We start from the raw sequence: 15,106 nt of genomic DNA on the forward strand, positions 1-15,106 counted from the left end.
TGGGCGTGATGCAGATGGACTAGACATGCACTAGAGGATCTCTAGTGTCCGTGTTGCGATGTGGAGTAACACTTGGGGTAAAGACCCTGAGGTGTCATGGAGCAAATGTGCGGCTGGTGCCGGATCTCTCCGAGTGAAGACTCGTGAGGGATGGAGGGTAGATGGGGGCCAGTTACAAGCCGGGGCTCATAACCTATTGTCGTGATACGACAACTGGGCTGCGCGAGCGCGAACTGGCGAGTGGCACGCAGGCACGATCTAATACACACGGGGGATTAGTCTGAGTGCGAAGGGAAAGAGCACGCTGTATAGATCTAACCTAATACACACGGGGGATTAGCTATACAGGGCGTAAGCATAAGTGCATACTGCGCAAGGGCGACGAAGGGACTTACTCTGAGTGCAAAGAGAAAGAGCACGCAGAGTGGGGATGCGAGAGGAGTCCTTATATACTAAAAAGGAAGCAAAATTGAAAGTCCGCTAGAATGGGGAAGCCTGCCATAAAGAGGTTCGTGCGTGGGAGCACTACATATGATTGTCCAATCACTATCTACGTATTAGCAGCGCCTAATCTAATATGTCCACCTTAAGTCCATGCCGGGCGGAACGCCGAGCCAGAGCCACTAGGCGCTTCAACAGGGTAAGTTCCGCCGTAACTCTCCGCAGCGACAGATTATGGCACCCTGGAGTTCTGCGGGTGTTGCTTCAAGAAAAGCTATTCTGAGGCGGTTCTGGATGTTAGGATATTAAAGTCATCCATTCTGTTACTGAGTGATGCGCACCCCAAAGCTGCTGCCAGTTTGCAAGGAGCAGATCATGGCTGTGGTGAGCACTTTGCTGGGGAAGCTTGCACGGTCAATATTGACATAATTGTGACTGTGCTTACTGTGCTTACTGATGGTAAGCTGCGCGCACGGGACCTCTACTGCAACGAAAACACTAAGTGAAATGGTTCCATATGAATCCTCTGCGGGACAGCTGCAGTACATACCCGGTTAGGTTCCTTATGCCACACAAATTTTGGGCCACGATGTAATACAATGTATAGTAGGTTGTTGCAATACTAAAGATGTCAAGACAGAAGAAGAGCTCGCACAGTCTAGAGCCATGCCAATCGCGCAGGCTCTACGTGGAACAAACCCCCAAAATTGTCAGTCCAGATACGCAGATTAACATTAGGTAACCATTCCTTCAGAATATACTCGCCGCACTCCTGCCGCGACGGCTCAATCAAAACTGGATTCTTGTACAGAGAGCATTGGATATTCAGACAGTGCAGAGATGAGAACTTGGGCTGTGCCAGCACGGCATCAAACAACGTGATTTGTGCAAACACGCTCCAGTCTACGGATGCTGGAGTGGAGTCAGAATGACCCCATGCTTCCCATAACAAATATGAAGCAAAGATTGTGAAGGGTGCTGGGAGGCAGACTGCGGACCAGATCCACGCATATGTTGATACAATGAATGCCCACCGATACTTTCAGGCTCTGGATTGCGAATGCATAAGGGAACAGAAGAGGTTCCGTATGGTCTGTTAGATAAACAGTACTATAGTACTGGCTGAAGCTCATATGACGCACCCTGTAGCCAGTCGACATTAAGCACAAGACAATGTGGATTATCTTGCCATGTATATGAAGTCTTGGATGGCACCTGTTGGTTGCACGATAGGCTTGATGTACATCCTACGCAGTGTCTGCAGTGCCAACATTTTGGACAACCAAAGCATCAAAGGCTTTGTGCAGGAATCCACAAAGCCATCCATAAAGTCAATTGTGGAGAGACAAATCGCTGAAAGCTCTGTGTCATTGTGGCTTTGTGCAAGATCAGTATTATTGAATTCAGGGCAGTAAAGAGCCAAATTGCTGAGCCAGGGCAGCGCCATGATGAGGCGGCCAAAATGTAAGAAGTCTTTGAACTTGCTGTGATACAAGCACAGAGCTTTTATGGTGTGGCTGACCAATGATAGTGATGTGTAGAACGATGGATAAATCAGTAGGGGCGCGCGGATGGACAGACTTCGTATGTCAGAAAGTATGGGAAAGAGGTGTTTTGCGATGGGTCCCGTCGGGTTAGTGGAGGCGTAAAAGTCAAGTAATAGCTCTCTGACAAATCCAGGACTGTCTGTGTCATTCCGCAAGGCACGAGCTAGCAGCTTTGCGTCATGGAAACTCTTCAAGTAGACACGCCTGAAAAGACAGAATCGACTGGGACAAAGGAAGGCTTTACAGGTTGCTGCACAGGCTTTCAGTGTGCTGAAATCATGGATCCAATCGATGACGAGGTTCCAAACATCCATAGGGAGGTCTGCAACGGAGCTGTTGGACCGAACTGGCTGCTGCCCGGCATCCATCGAGATTGCAATCAGTCTTAGATAACGAAGTACCGCCTTATAAATCAGATGTTAGCGACATGGCTCTGTCGCTGTAAGATACGCACTGCAAAACTTACCAGTCCGCAGGGAAACAAGTTGCCGCGATGAACATTGGGCAACCTTGCAAGGGAACGAACACGGGGTGATAAGCGCAGTTTCTTACGAGAGAAAACCTGGACAAAAGCGGCTAAATAAGGCTCAACTTTTCCTTGATTTTACGCTGACGCAAACTGAGGGGAAACCAGTGCAAAACCAGCTAAAAGGGTAGTAAAACTGGTGGAAATTAAGTCTTGTCTTCGGTGTTTTCAAGTGAAACTGGAGAAAGTTGGGGCCCTTTTCAATCAGTCTTTGGCCAATTTTGCGCCGGAAAAAAATGCGCTTACCAGTGGAACCGGGAGGCGCCCGCCGCGGTGACAAATCAAATTTAAGAAGTGTCACTGATAATAAATAATAGGCTGCACGTTATTGCGACTTTCTCGCTCTAACTTGCCCTCTTTACTATCCCCTCCGGTCTGCAGCGCAAATTAAACCAGACTCCTCATCAATGTTCCTTTCAGCGTCCAGTGGACACTGGACAGCCCGTTACGTCTATGGGATCCGACAACTCTGATGATCACGGCGAAGCGCGAGGCCGTTGAGGCTGTGATACAAGTGCAGTACTTAGTCTGCGCCCGAGCACACTTTGTCCACATGCCTACAACTCATCCTATTTGCCACCTTCTATCTCCTCTGGCCTTGGAAACGTACGCATCTCAGCTCGTGCACCACTTGAGTGCACCAAAAGCACCATGGCACATTCTGGCGAGTAAGTACCCCGCATCGTTCTCTCGACTGTCGTGCTGAATTGTCTTTCAGGCCTTGGTATCTGACTAGTACGTTCATCTCTTTTCGGTAAACGAGCACTTGTGACTGACAGCGATGCACCAGTCGTACGGATGCAGGGCATCCCGTTCGCTCGTCAAGACAAGTCATGGCGTCCCCGAGTTACAGTCTCGGTTGTCGGAATGGCCCATAGTCACAGCACAGACCTCGGCTGTGATGGGCAGAACCCAAATCTGAAGTTGCCTCTCGTCTTGTGTGTTCGGCTGTTCACAACAGTCTACGCGTAGGCTAACAAGTGGCATAGGTACGATGTAGACCGTCATTCCAAGCTTGATATCAAAGTCTGGCATCATGCGCGCACCAAAAAGAAGGGTCGCAAACCTCATCTCATTGGTTCTGCGTATGTTACGCTCTGCGAGTTGTCACGTATGCAAAAACACTCTGAAGCAGGTGAGCCGCTTGCCACGTGTCCTGTCGTACTCCACTGACATCGGACTGCAGATGTCGGAATAAGTCTCAGGTGCCCACCACCACAGAAGCGCAATCCATCTATTAAGGCACGTCAAGCGAACAGCGCGACGTTAATTGCCCGGTTACGCCCACCACCATTGTCCCCTTCACTCACTTCGGAGACGACGCTGGTTGCATATGAAGACGACTCTGTGTGCGATGAGGAAGGTTTTGAGGAAGAGCTTTTGTCGGACGCAAGCCGGAACAGTGAGTCAGGCACCCTATCTGTAGTGCTCGTGTTCTCATCCCTCCACTACAGCTACACCGGCTCCATGCACGGATAAATCTCCTGTCGATATCCCGGACATTCTTCCTGATACTAGCGCATCGGGTCTGAAGAAGCGGCGCAAGCGAACAAAGTTGAAGCCTTACTCTCTCGACTCAGACGACGAAGCTAGTTGTTATTCAAGCAGCGAGTCATCCAGACCAGCTACGCCTCCCCCCCACCAGGAGCAGTACTATTCATATTACGCTGAGACCGGTCTTGAAACGGAATACCAGGCTGAGATGACTTTCGGGGACGATCTGGACAGTTATTGCCCGGCAATCCTTCCCCAACACATTGGTGAATCGCCAGAGGAGCAGCGGCCGTTGTCTCTCATAAAGCTCATGGTGGACATGTTTGCACCGTTTCGCGAAATGTCGGGTCCTGGATGTGACTTCGCTAGCGTTCTCGGGCGACTAACGACAGAGTGGTATGCCGTCGGGGGTTGCCTGCTGGCGATGGCTGCGTAAGTTTTAACCTAACTACTGCTCCGCTTTATCGCTCAATTGGCGTAATTTGTAGATTGAACGCTGCGGTCTTTGGATATTCGACGCCGACGCTCATTGATATCGATAGCATTGCACTGAAAGCAGTTATTCGTGGGGGCTATTGCATCTGGTGTTGGCCTCGTGGTGGACGTCTGGTTCTTAGTGGTCTACAACGGCTCTGATGCTACAAAATTCCAGGTACGTACCGTCTCCATGTCTCATCCAGAGGACTGGCTGACAAATGCACTCAGCGTTCTGCGCAAGACGTGTACGGCACATATTTTTTCTTCTGCCTCACCTGCAGGTTCCCAACACTCTGTCTACTTGTTGCCGTTTGCGCGCTGCTCGCATTTCTGCTTGCCGTCGCATGGGGTGCATGGAGCGTCGCCGTGCTTGTCATGTGTTGCGCCGCGGGCGTGCTACTCACGCTCCAGTACCTCGTTTACGGTGCGCACCGCACCGTCAACTTTTTCGTCTGGCTCGTCTGGCGCGCCGGACGAGCTTGTGACGGATTATTCCGCGCCACACCGCCGGCAGGGTCGAACCAGGCGCTGCCGGGACAGACAGCGGCACAAGTGACCCCACCTGGGGTAACTCGACAAACGTAAGAGAGGATGCTCCAGGTTCATGCTTCGATTTTTCGCATCATGCCTCGTAACAAGTATACCCCTTCATGATCGCAATATACCACAAGAAAAAAGGGCATCCCCTTAGCTATGTATACCCACTGCCTACGACCAGATCGGATAAAGGAACTTGCATTAATAATGTGCTGAGCATCTTCAATAAACAGCAAAGCTGCAGGTGGTTATAAGTTGTCCCTATCGTCAAACGAGAGTCGACATGCGACGAAAGCGAGATTGGAAGTACACACTGTGAAGGGACAAATGTAAAGCGTGGGAATTAGCGCTTAATGATGCGCTTGCGTCATGCAAGCTGCTCTAGCTGTGGTCTTAACTTGCCCGTTACTATATTCCGTACGCGTGCTATTCAGCTTTGGAGGTAGGTGACATCAAGCAGCTGAAATTTAGCTCATTTCACAGTCAGCTTTAGCCCTTGCCGCCGTTCTACATCACACGTCGAAGCAGATCACCATCTCTCTGCCGTTCAAGCAGTTGCCCGCCCTTGGTTTCTACAATGGTTGCTGTTGAGCACGTAGAGAACAGCCAAGGACTTTCCCCACTATCCTATGATGGACTCCAAAAGTTCGTTCCACTGGAAATTTGGGACCTCGTAGTCGACGCAACTGCGGACGATTTGTCTACTTTGAAGGCGTGCGCAACCACTTGCCGAGCCTTCCTTCGTCGTAGTCGCTACCACCTGTTCAGACGCGTCACCGTACGGACAGGCAAATTCGCCGAAATCCTAATCTCCACCCTCCAACGTGACCCGGACATCCGCAGTGCTGTCAGGGAGCTCCAGCTGGACTCGTCAAATCCAGTGCCAGACTGGGTGATTCAGACCGTGCGGGCACTACTTCCGATGCTCTTCAACTTGAGGAAGCTACTCCTGCGTTCCATGCAGCTCTCTCACCCGGCCTTACCAGAACTGCTCTCCATAGCTCGACATACCGTTACCAGCCTCGACCTGACCCTCTGCAAATTCGACAGCTTTGCGGCATTTATACGCCTGGTTCTCGCATTACCGTGCATTACGGATCTCGCACTCAACTTCATCTCCTTCGGCGTGGCGCAACCGATCGTGGTTGCGGACGCTGATCTGCAGCTTCTCGGCATGTCCGGGATCATGCTTTCGACACTGCGCCTCCGGTGCCATCCTTTGGGGCCTTGGATGGGGGCCTTGCTGCGCTGGTTGCGCAACACACCAACACTCGCATCCTTGCGTAAACTCCACCTGCGTACAGCCATGTGTGAAACTGCTCACGATATTCAAACCTTGACGTGCTTCGCCAAGGATAGTGCTTTGGATACGCTTGTATTAGATTGTGGAGGTACCATTTCTCTCGGCGGGGGTGTGTAGCTTCTTAGCTCTTTGACGGTCTGTAACTCACGATGTCGATCAATCCCAGCAGACATTTTCTTAGCAGGGGTCTCGCTCAAAAAGCTGCGCATCATCGCGTCTCGGTTTAGCTTGAGCATCGTCGGCCTGCTATCCACCATCGCTCATGACTGTTTGAGCGATCTATCCCTCATCTTCTCCACCTCCGATGCGACGGACACGGACTGGACCAAGTTCGCACGCATAGCAACGCTTGACGCCGTTCTTTCTAGCTCCCGGTTCGCATCTCTCAAGCGGTTCAACGTCCAATGTCAGGTCTACAAGGAGGACAAACACGCCATGGAGTCTCTCGAGTGTCGTGATCGCGTCTTCCGAGACTGGCTCCCGAATGTTAATCCGAAGTTATGGATAGACGACTTTGCTGACACATTCGATATTTAGTTCTTGTGCGGTTCCGTCTCGGACTACATGTACTGCATCTTTCTCATCGTATTTCTTGAGGATGCCGATGCCTGGGCCAATTGCATGTCGGGCGATTGCCACGAGACTCTGTTTTGTGACTATACCCTCGCTCTTAGGTTCTGCCCCGCTCTCTTGGAAGCAATCTCTTTGCCCCAGCTCCATCAGACCGTCAGAGTGCCACCAAGGCATGGGCGGACCGACTGGGGCTAACTCGACTTCCACACTACACGTCGGCGCCAAAAGTCCCTAGAGAGAACCCAGACGTACAATGTGAGAGTAGAAAGTGATCTGTTCAGTCAGAACCATGATGCTTTGATGTCTGTGGATGCTAAGTCTCGAATGTTGGATGCTTTGTTACTTTGGCAGATCGCCAAACGTTGCTTTTTTGGGGCCTAATAGCATGTCCAGCCATGCAGTGACATGACAAACTGACGCTGCTTGGATCAGTAAATCAACGAAGAGAATTCGCGCCTTGGCCGGCCAATCGCGCCGCATGAATATCACTGTGATAGCTGTGTTCTGCTTGACAATTAGCCTGAAGTTGTGCATTGACTCAGCACGTTGTCGCTGTTGCGCCGCGTAGCCAGGGTCGGCACTGCAGACATATCTACTGCAGCGTGCTGAGCGCCACAGCCTTTATCCTCCTGGCGCTGGATACATTATAGAAGGAATATCTTAAGAGAACGCAGTCGTCGCAGGGTGCTGCACTGCGACTCAGGCGAGGCGCATCAATTATTGCCGCGCTCTGCAAGAACTTAGGGCGAAGCCACCATAATCAACAATATTTCGCAGAATCTAGCCAGCTAATATTCTCAATTTGATTTACATTCTCAGACAGTACCAACTCAAACGACAGTGTAATTGTCGACAACGAGGCTCGCATCCTCCGAGAAGGTGACCTCCTCTCCGCCATCGACCTTGGTGGCAGACGCGAGGCGGACACCGGCAATACTACCCTGTGCAACAAATGAGACTCGGACGGGGAAGAACGCGCCAGCGTCGTCGCCGCCGACAGTAAATTCGAGCGTGCCGGAACTCTGCTCCGGGTCGACGCGACCCACGATCCAGTCGATGGCGTGGCTCGTCGAGTTCAGTGCCCATTCACCGGTATGCGAGGACACGGTAGGGTAAGAGCCGTCGCTAATCAGATCAAGATGGGTCAATATCCTTATTGCACTTCTGCTCAAGACTCACGGAAGTGGGATCGAAATGACGACGTCATGCAGAATAAGACCGCTGTTTTCCAACTCGTACTCGATATTGACGTCGCAAGTGCCGTCGTTCGAGGGGGTTGGCCAGCAGTTGACTGAGGCATGTTTAGGATGATAAAAACCTGTGAACCGGAAGGACGTACTGGACAATGGGACGTAGCTCTCATCTTTACCGGCGTATCGCCACTTGAGTACGGCGAGCGACTGACCAACGGGGAACGATCGCGAGGAGTCCTTCAAGGCAATCACGCGTTCCTTGTTCGCAGCAAACTTGCCAATATATGGGTGCTGCTTGTACTGTAGTTCAGGACCGAAGGCCGTCGCAGGCTCGGCAAGCGTGAGTCTAAGCTTGGCAAGGGCCGCGTCCGAAATCTGCAAGTTCATATCTCCTTTGAGCTCCAGATTGTTGAGGCCACCTTCCCGAACAAGTTCGAGTGAGAGGTTCTCGCGAGTGACAACGTGCACACTGGAGGAAATACATGAGGTTTAGGCCACCAGGACATGGTATATGCACACCTTTCCGGCTCAACAGTTGGTAAGCTTCCCCTCTCGTCTTTAGGTTGAGAAGCCGGCTCTTGCGGCGCAGGCGAAGCAGGGGCGGACATGTCCTCGGAAAGCAGCGCCTCGCCACCAAGTGCATCTAGGAGCTGCGATTGCGTGGTCTTTTTGCTGCCGAGCTTCATACCGCTGCCCTTGAACGCAGGTGTGCGCAGAGTTGAAGGTACTGGAGATGCCGTGCGCACCGGTGTGGGGGCATCGTAGCGTTGAGGTACCGGCGCGTAACCAGAGACGCCGCCGCCAAGGTAGCTGCCCCCCGAGGGACCACCCGCTGCCGCACGTCGTTGTTGTTCCCGTCGCTGCATCTCTAGTTGCTTTGCCCGACGCTTGAGTTCCTCCTTTGCCTCCGCTTCTTTGTTCTGCGTTCCAGCTCAATAAGTCGCGGCGAATCCAAGAGACAGCGTATGGTACGCACCCTTGCGATGATATCCTGAATCTTTTCCTCGTGGCTCTCCATCTCCAAAATATTCCTAACCTGCATAAGGTTCACTGACTCCCTGTACCCAACGCTTACAATCTCGTCGAATGCCTCAAGGATCTCGAACGCGTTTTTGATGATCTCACGTTGGTCTGCGCTGCGACACATATCAGAGACGACGCGCGCAAAGAGGTGCAGAGTCTCAATGTCTTGCAGAATGTTCGACGCTTTGTTCGTGATCAACAGGATGTAGAGGTCTTCTAGAGGTTGATACACATAGCGGACGTCCGCAGTCTCGACGGATGTGTGCTGAGTATTGGTCGGGATAACCTTTGGAAAGGAGGCAAGCAGGGAATCTATGCGGGCTCTAGACATGTCTCTGAATTGGCGAGATATGACGGCTAGATTGTACTTTCAGTTGGAAGTGCAGCAAAATGTGGAGGGATTGAAGTAACCTTTGCCGGCCTTCGTGCATATTGACGCGGCTAGCACGACCTATAACTTGATTTAGCCCATCCGGTTCCATTCTAGCACTCACGTAGGACATACCATAAGTTATAAGTTGTTGCTTCACAGTTTGTGAATGGTATACGGGTAAAGCACCAGAAAGTCGAAAGCGTAGCTGCGAGACGTGTCCGTACTACCCTTTTCGGGAACCATCACGGTGCCCACGTGGCTGAACTCAGTAGTTATTCCAGGCTGTCGCGGGCTGCGAGGGTCACTCGTAAAGCAAAAAAAAAACCGGCGGAGAAGAGAGGAAAGATGCAAATATATTGGGCTAAACTCCGATTTGCGGTGCCGACTCTACTAGGCCAAGATTCCGCGAGATCTGATGCGTTCTCCAACAAGCAAGTACTGGTGTCTCGAGGAAGTACAGGTAAGTCTTGATACCGCAAGTCTTGAGCTCGAGGCAAGAAGAAGTAGACGAAAGCCAGTTATGATATGCGCTAAATCGTACTTCGCACAGCTAAAGAGGGTCTTGGAGAATGTACATCGCACCGACCGCAGGAAGCGACTACCACTGCATCATCTCAGGAGCACATATTTTCATGTGATTATAGCACGCTCACAGAGCCATAAAAGGGGGCAGATTGAAAGATAATATTTGGATTTAGTTAGCAGCAGCTATCAATTATCCAATTTCAGAGCTCATTCTTCAACCCAGGCAGGCTTGAACCTTAACCCTAAATTGATCCGCCCCGATCTTCACAACCACACGTGGTGGCGTCCCGACGCTTTGATGGCGGGAAGCCCAAATTTTGGTAAGCGCTTGCATTTCTCGCGCTCCTCCACCGGCCTGCTACTCTTTTTCGACATTCTCGATATCCTGGACGATGGCGCGGGCAAAAAACGCACCAAAACATGCCAAATCGTCTTCGAATAAGACATCTAATGTTGCAGGATACGCAAAGCGGAAATCGCTGAAGGGCAAGACACTGGCGGAAGCTGCAGACGTTTACGAGTACCAGCCAGAGAAAGTGCGACGGGCGAAGGTCAAGCTCCTACTTGAGAAAGGAGAGCTGCAAGGTGGCGGTAATGATGATGGCGATGGAGAGGGGAGCGTGTCGACACAAGTCCGTCCAAGGCTTGTGGGAGAAGACAATGAAGACGACCGTATTGGCTCCGATGAAGACGAGGAGATCGACAGCGATGCTGCATTTGACCAGAGCGACGAAGAGCAATTTGCGGGGCTTAACTTCTCGCGAAGCAAGGTGTGTACACAATTGTATCTACAGGAAGCGGCATCTATAACTTCAGTACAGAAGTCACAGTCGACGAAGCCGTTAAGAACCGTCAAGCCATCGAAAGCTAAGGGGGTCCGTTTTGCAGAGGTTGACCTCAACGAGGAAATTGATGTGGAGGAACCAGGGCCTGCTTTTGATGGCGATGTTTCCGGAGAGGACGTCGGGCAGTCCGAGGAGGAAGAGGAAGAGGAAGGCGACCCAGATGAGTTCATTGATGTCCTCGACATCCTGGACGGCAGAGGAGAAGCGGATGTTCCGAATGACATAGGCGAGGTGGAGAGGGAAGAGAAAGATGACCGTGTACGACGTGAGGACGAGGAGAGCGAAGAGGAGGGAGAGAAGGGCAGTGAAGAAGAGGATGAAGACGAAGATGAGGGGCCATCTGTCGGTATCGATCTCAATGAGTTCTCGGATGACGAAGACGAAGCCGATCCCTCTGCTTTGGACCACTTGGGAAGCTTCATAACTAACCTCGATGCCGGTACAAAGCGCAAGGCACCAGAAGATGCAGATGTTGCTGAAATAGCTGCTGATGACAAGCGAAAGCGGAGACGGCGCGTGCTGAAAGAGCAGACACAAGCAGGTGTCGAGAGCGAGTTCGCTGCACAGGCAGGTGCGTTCTTTTGGTATCGCTGTGACAAACGACGTTCTCAAACCAGAAATTAGGTGCAAGCAAGCTTAGTCTAGACGAGTTGCTTGCCCCGTTGGACTCATCTTCGTCAAGTCTCCAGTCGTTGAAGAAGTCTGCAAAGGTCCTAGCTTCTTCATCGTCCAAAGCGAAGATTCTGTCGGCACCACTCCCTCAGCGAGCGCAAGAACGCCTCGACCGTGAAGCCGCATATGAGCAGACTAAGGAAGAGATTGATAAATGGGGTGCTACGATGAAACGCATAAAAGAGGCCGAGCACCTCAGCTTCCCTTTGCAGGCCGAGTCTTCTGGGAAAGCTTCTAATCTCGAGCTGGCGGCCAAGTTCAAGGTAAATTTCCTCTTTACCTGTCGATATGTTGCCTAACACGTCTATTAGCCAACTACCGAGCTGGAGAGCGCTGTTGATAGGCTTTTGAAGTCTGCCAAAATGCGAGAGCAGGACATTGCACAGACCGAGGCGCTGAAGATGAACCACCTCTCCATCGAGGAAGTTGCCGAACGTCGTGCAGAGCTTGCAAAGATGCGCGAGCTCATGTTTCGCGCAGAGGCAAAGGCAAAGCGCATTGCTAAGATCAAGAGCAAGACGTATCGGCGGCTCAAGAAAAAAGATAGGGCAAAGCTGGCCGCGAAGCTTGGTGAGCTTGAAGACGGGGATGAAGACGATGAGGAGGCGCGCCTGAAGCGCGAGATCGAGCGGGCACGCGAGCGCGTGACTCTGCGCCATAAGAACACAGGCAAGTGGGCGAAGGCGATGAAGACTCGCGGCGAGCTTGATGAGGATCAGCGTCACGACATAAACGAGATGTTGGACCGTGGCGAGAAGCTTCGAAGGCGGATACAGGGGCGCGGCAGCGACGAGAGCGATGACGACGACGAAAGCGACGACGATACCGACATCGAGGGGGAGGACGGCACCGCACGCATTAAGGCGAGTGCGTTTGATGAGGTCCACCAACTGAATCGGATGGGCGAGGATACTCTGGAATCCCAGGACAAGAAGGGCAAGAGCGTGTTCGAGATGAAATTCATGAAGGATGCAATGGCGCGGGACAAGTTGCGAGTAGACCAGATCGCAGACGACTTCATCCGCGAGCTCGGAGGCCGGATACCTAACGAGGATGAGGTAGACGGTGAAGATAGACCTCATCCGCCTGAAGCTTCTACTCAGCGTATGGGCGGCCGCATGTCTTTTCAGCCGGGTAACGTGGTATGTGCTCTGAAATGATCTCTCTGACAAGCCTTAAACTGAGACATGCATCCAGTCTGAGCTCTCTCGAGCCCTGCCCTCATTAGCTTCCGATACTTCCAGTGTCACGCTGAAGTCCACGGATATTGCAGGCGACGGACGAGCTGACTCGCCAATTGTAGTCTCCCCCACCTCTCCTGCTACCGAGCGACCGGCTGCACTCAAGAAGCTTGAGAACCCGTGGCTGGTTACACGCGAAGACCGCGCCAGCCGCGCGGGTCAGAGAAAGCATGAGGTTGCTGTCAGCAAAGGCAGCGCGAGCGCGGAAAAGTCGAAGGTCAAGCTACGCAAGCGGGTCAAGAAGCGCGAGGATGAGAAGGAAAAGGCCAAGGAGGAGGCGGCCGTCGAGATATCCGCAACAGATGTCATAACGCTTGGTGTGGCCTCGAATGTCGAAGCCGGGTCTTCGAGGCCACAGACGAAGGGCGAACAGTCACGGCACAAAACCGACACTCGCGCGCAGATCAGCGGGGCCGACCACAATGGCGACAGCGATGACGAGGCGCACAGTGAGATCGAAGAGCAAGAGCGGTTAGAGGCAAAAGGCAAGGGTCACGCAAGTGGCGTGAAGGCATTCGAGCAACGGGAGCTGGTCGCTCGTGCCTTCGCAGGCGACAATGTTATCCAGGAGTTTACGGAGGTTAAGCGACGGGAAATTCAGGAAGACGCGCCCAAGGAGGTCGACATAACGCTTCCCGGCTGGGTGAGTAATCACGCGACGTTATTCGCCTCTGCCGCTAATTACAGAATCAAAAGGGTTCTTGGGGCGGGCAGGGCACAAAGAAGGCCCCGCCAAAACCTTACCTCGTCAAGAAAATCGTAGGCGTAGACCCGACAACGCGTGCGGACTACAAGAAGGCGCACGTCATCATCTCAGAGAAGCGCGACAAGAAAGCATCCAAGTATCTCATCAAGGATCTACCGTTTCCATACACGAGCAAGGCACAGTTTGAGCGAAACATGGATACGCCCATCGGTACGGAATGGAATACACGTGCTGGGTTCCAGCGCAGCACACTGCCGAAAGTTGTCAAAAAGATGGGCACGATCATTACGCCCTTGGAGAGACTCGCATGAATCCGTCCCTCTCACATGCTGTAATTCATACTTTGGTTTCGAACTCTCGTTTCCACAATAAATCACCCGTTTGCTCATGGTTTCCCGATCGCTCACTCGCTGCTGCAATGGACTACATTCACTGGTGGCGTCAAGACCTGCTGTTTCCTTGCTACTCTGGAAGAAGGTTCCTCCTCAATTCAGATTGGAGGGTGCGTTGCGCAGATTCTCGCTTGAGCTTTACGACAAGGTAAGCTCGATTTCAGCTTTAACGGTATCGGAAACCAGCCGCTCTCAGCCCAGCTCAGCAATATGATTACGAGCCGACACCGAACACCGTTAGGTCGTCTTCTTCTTCTTCCTCTGATTCCTGCCGCGCTTAATCTTGGGTATAGATGGACTAGTGGACGTGGATTCGACCTCGTAGACGTAGATAGCATCGCTGCGCTCTGAGTTGGGCGGGGTCAGAGCATCCGCCGCCGCCAGCTGAGCGAAAGCTTCCGCTTCCACCTTCGCTCGTGCTGTCGAGACCTTCGTTGGCCCGTTCCTGACGGCACGGCGTCAAGACACAGAAATAGGCGAGGACTATCTCAACGCACCTGATCGCATTGAAGCAACTACCCGACCCTCCTCAACGTAGCGGCATTGCCCTTCCTGGGTCTGGGGTTAAACCACGAGGGCTGATGGTCCAGCCCGAGATGCTCTGTCGCACGAGACAGTGCTTCAGGGAAGACGACCGAAAATCTCTCCAGTCCAGGGGAAAGAATGAGTTGATGAGTCCAATAGACAACCTGAGGTGTGTCGGGCATCGGTGGAGGCTATGTCAGGTATGTTCAGATCAAGGCCTGCCTCTCTGCCTTTGTCCCTAGCTGCTCCTCCATCTCTCTGGGTAACTGTGCCAGGATAAGCGTAGTGAAGCAGAGAGAACCGGTTGAGTGCGACTATGAAGGCATGGTTCACCATCGGGCGGTGAATCGAAAACGAAGGCAGCTTGCACATTCACTTGCTCAACGGCTTCTGCATTATAGTATACGGTGAGAAACTCGCCCAAATTTCTTGCGTGTGTGTAAAGCAAGGGTTCTCTCGGAGCTGCTTCGCACTGCCGTTATTAACAGTTTCTCACATCACATCAAATACACATTATAAACAAGTGAGAAACGTGTTTTTCACATGTTAATAACATAAAACTATGTTATAAACTCTAAATATGTGTTTACTAGTTCCAATTGATCACCGCAGAAGCATCTGAAGCTGCCTGCTCGGTTGAGGGCACTGTCCGTAGTACAAGGATACTGGTATGATTTAATATCACGTTGAGTTGACGGTATCCCTCATGTCTC

At 52.0% G+C, this 15,106-nt stretch overlaps 5 protein-coding genes across 5 annotated transcripts; 3 read left to right on the forward strand and 2 right to left on the reverse strand.

Annotated features, from left to right (window-relative positions):
* Positions 1 to 3,108: 3,108 nt before the first annotated feature.
* On the forward strand, positions 3,109 to 5,221 carry PHACADRAFT_248598 (uncharacterized protein). The gene is made up of 8 exons (XM_007391101.1): positions 3,109 to 3,182; positions 3,233 to 3,249; positions 3,305 to 3,452; positions 3,504 to 3,649; positions 3,701 to 3,916; positions 3,969 to 4,440; positions 4,497 to 4,566; positions 4,714 to 5,221. Exons 1-8 carry the CDS (start codon positions 3,166 to 3,168, stop codon positions 5,068 to 5,070), a joined length of 1,443 nt encoding a protein of 480 aa, XP_007391163.1. The 5' UTR covers positions 3,109 to 3,165; the 3' UTR covers positions 5,071 to 5,221.
* Positions 5,222 to 5,599: 378 nt separating this feature from the next.
* PHACADRAFT_85035 (uncharacterized protein) lies at positions 5,600 to 6,442 on the forward strand (the record flags this gene model as incomplete). The annotated part of the gene is made up of 1 exon (XM_007391102.1): positions 5,600 to 6,442. One exon carries the CDS (start codon positions 5,600 to 5,602, stop codon positions 6,440 to 6,442), a length of 843 nt encoding a protein of 280 aa, XP_007391164.1.
* A 1,230-nt stretch (positions 6,443 to 7,672) lies between these two features.
* PHACADRAFT_248603 (uncharacterized protein) lies at positions 7,673 to 9,665 on the reverse strand. The gene is made up of 7 exons (XM_007391103.1): positions 9,620 to 9,665; positions 9,526 to 9,565; positions 9,068 to 9,471; positions 8,611 to 9,011; positions 8,238 to 8,560; positions 8,078 to 8,189; positions 7,673 to 8,023 (listed from the first exon to the last, which is right to left on the reverse strand). Exons 3-7 carry the CDS (start codon positions 9,443 to 9,445, stop codon positions 7,729 to 7,731), a joined length of 1,509 nt encoding a protein of 502 aa, XP_007391165.1. The 5' UTR covers positions 9,446 to 9,471; positions 9,526 to 9,565; positions 9,620 to 9,665; the 3' UTR covers positions 7,673 to 7,728.
* Positions 9,666 to 10,442: 777 nt separating this feature from the next.
* PHACADRAFT_248605 (uncharacterized protein) lies at positions 10,443 to 13,861 on the forward strand. The gene is made up of 6 exons (XM_007391104.1): positions 10,443 to 10,782; positions 10,834 to 11,428; positions 11,482 to 11,792; positions 11,841 to 12,671; positions 12,727 to 13,413; positions 13,467 to 13,861. Exons 3-6 carry the CDS (start codon positions 11,697 to 11,699, stop codon positions 13,785 to 13,787), a joined length of 1,935 nt encoding a protein of 644 aa, XP_007391166.1. The 5' UTR covers positions 10,443 to 10,782; positions 10,834 to 11,428; positions 11,482 to 11,696; the 3' UTR covers positions 13,788 to 13,861.
* A 203-nt stretch (positions 13,862 to 14,064) lies between these two features.
* On the reverse strand, positions 14,065 to 14,575 carry PHACADRAFT_204920 (uncharacterized protein; the record flags this gene model as incomplete). Its single annotated transcript, XM_007391105.1, has 2 exons — positions 14,065 to 14,313; positions 14,388 to 14,575. 2 exons carry the CDS (start codon positions 14,573 to 14,575, stop codon positions 14,106 to 14,108), a joined length of 396 nt encoding a protein of 131 aa, XP_007391167.1. The 3' UTR covers positions 14,065 to 14,105.
* Between the last annotated feature and the right edge of the window lie 531 nt (positions 14,576 to 15,106).

The sequence above is a fragment of the Phanerochaete carnosa genome (genome assembly GCF_000300595.1).
Source record: "Phanerochaete carnosa HHB-10118-sp unplaced genomic scaffold PHACAscaffold_1, whole genome shotgun sequence".
NCBI lineage: Eukaryota > Fungi > Basidiomycota > Agaricomycetes > Polyporales > Phanerochaetaceae > Phanerochaete > Phanerochaete carnosa.

What these genes read in the sequence shown, in the direction of transcription:
- PHACADRAFT_248598 (XM_007391101.1), top strand. An exon ending in TGCCTGCTGGCGATGGCTGC is followed by an intron (nt 4,441 to 4,496) that starts GTAAGTTTTAAC and finishes CGTAATTTGTAG; the next exon opens with ATTGAACGCTGCGGTCTTTG. An exon ending in ATAGCATTGCACTGAAAGCA is followed by an intron (nt 4,567 to 4,713) that starts GTTATTCGTGGG and finishes AAATGCACTCAG; the next exon opens with CGTTCTGCGCAAGACGTGTA.
- PHACADRAFT_248603 (XM_007391103.1), bottom strand. Translation starts at nt 9,445, where the DNA reads ATGTCTAGAGCCCGCATAGATTCCCTGCTTGCCTCCTTTCCAAAGGTT. An exon ending in CCAACTGTTGAGCCGGAAAG is followed by an intron (nt 8,561 to 8,610) that starts GTGTGCATATAC and finishes TATTTCCTCCAG; the next exon opens with TGTGCACGTTGTCACTCGCG. An exon ending in GTCATTTCGATCCCACTTCC is followed by an intron (nt 8,024 to 8,077) that starts GTGAGTCTTGAG and finishes TGATCTGATTAG; the next exon opens with CGACGGCTCTTACCCTACCG.
- PHACADRAFT_248605 (XM_007391104.1), top strand. Translation starts at nt 11,697, where the DNA reads ATGAAACGCATAAAAGAGGCCGAGCACCTCAGCTTCCCTTTGCAGGCC. An exon ending in AGCTGGCGGCCAAGTTCAAG is followed by an intron (nt 11,793 to 11,840) that starts GTAAATTTCCTC and finishes CACGTCTATTAG; the next exon opens with CCAACTACCGAGCTGGAGAG. An exon ending in CTTTTCAGCCGGGTAACGTG is followed by an intron (nt 12,672 to 12,726) that starts GTATGTGCTCTG and finishes ACATGCATCCAG; the next exon opens with TCTGAGCTCTCTCGAGCCCT.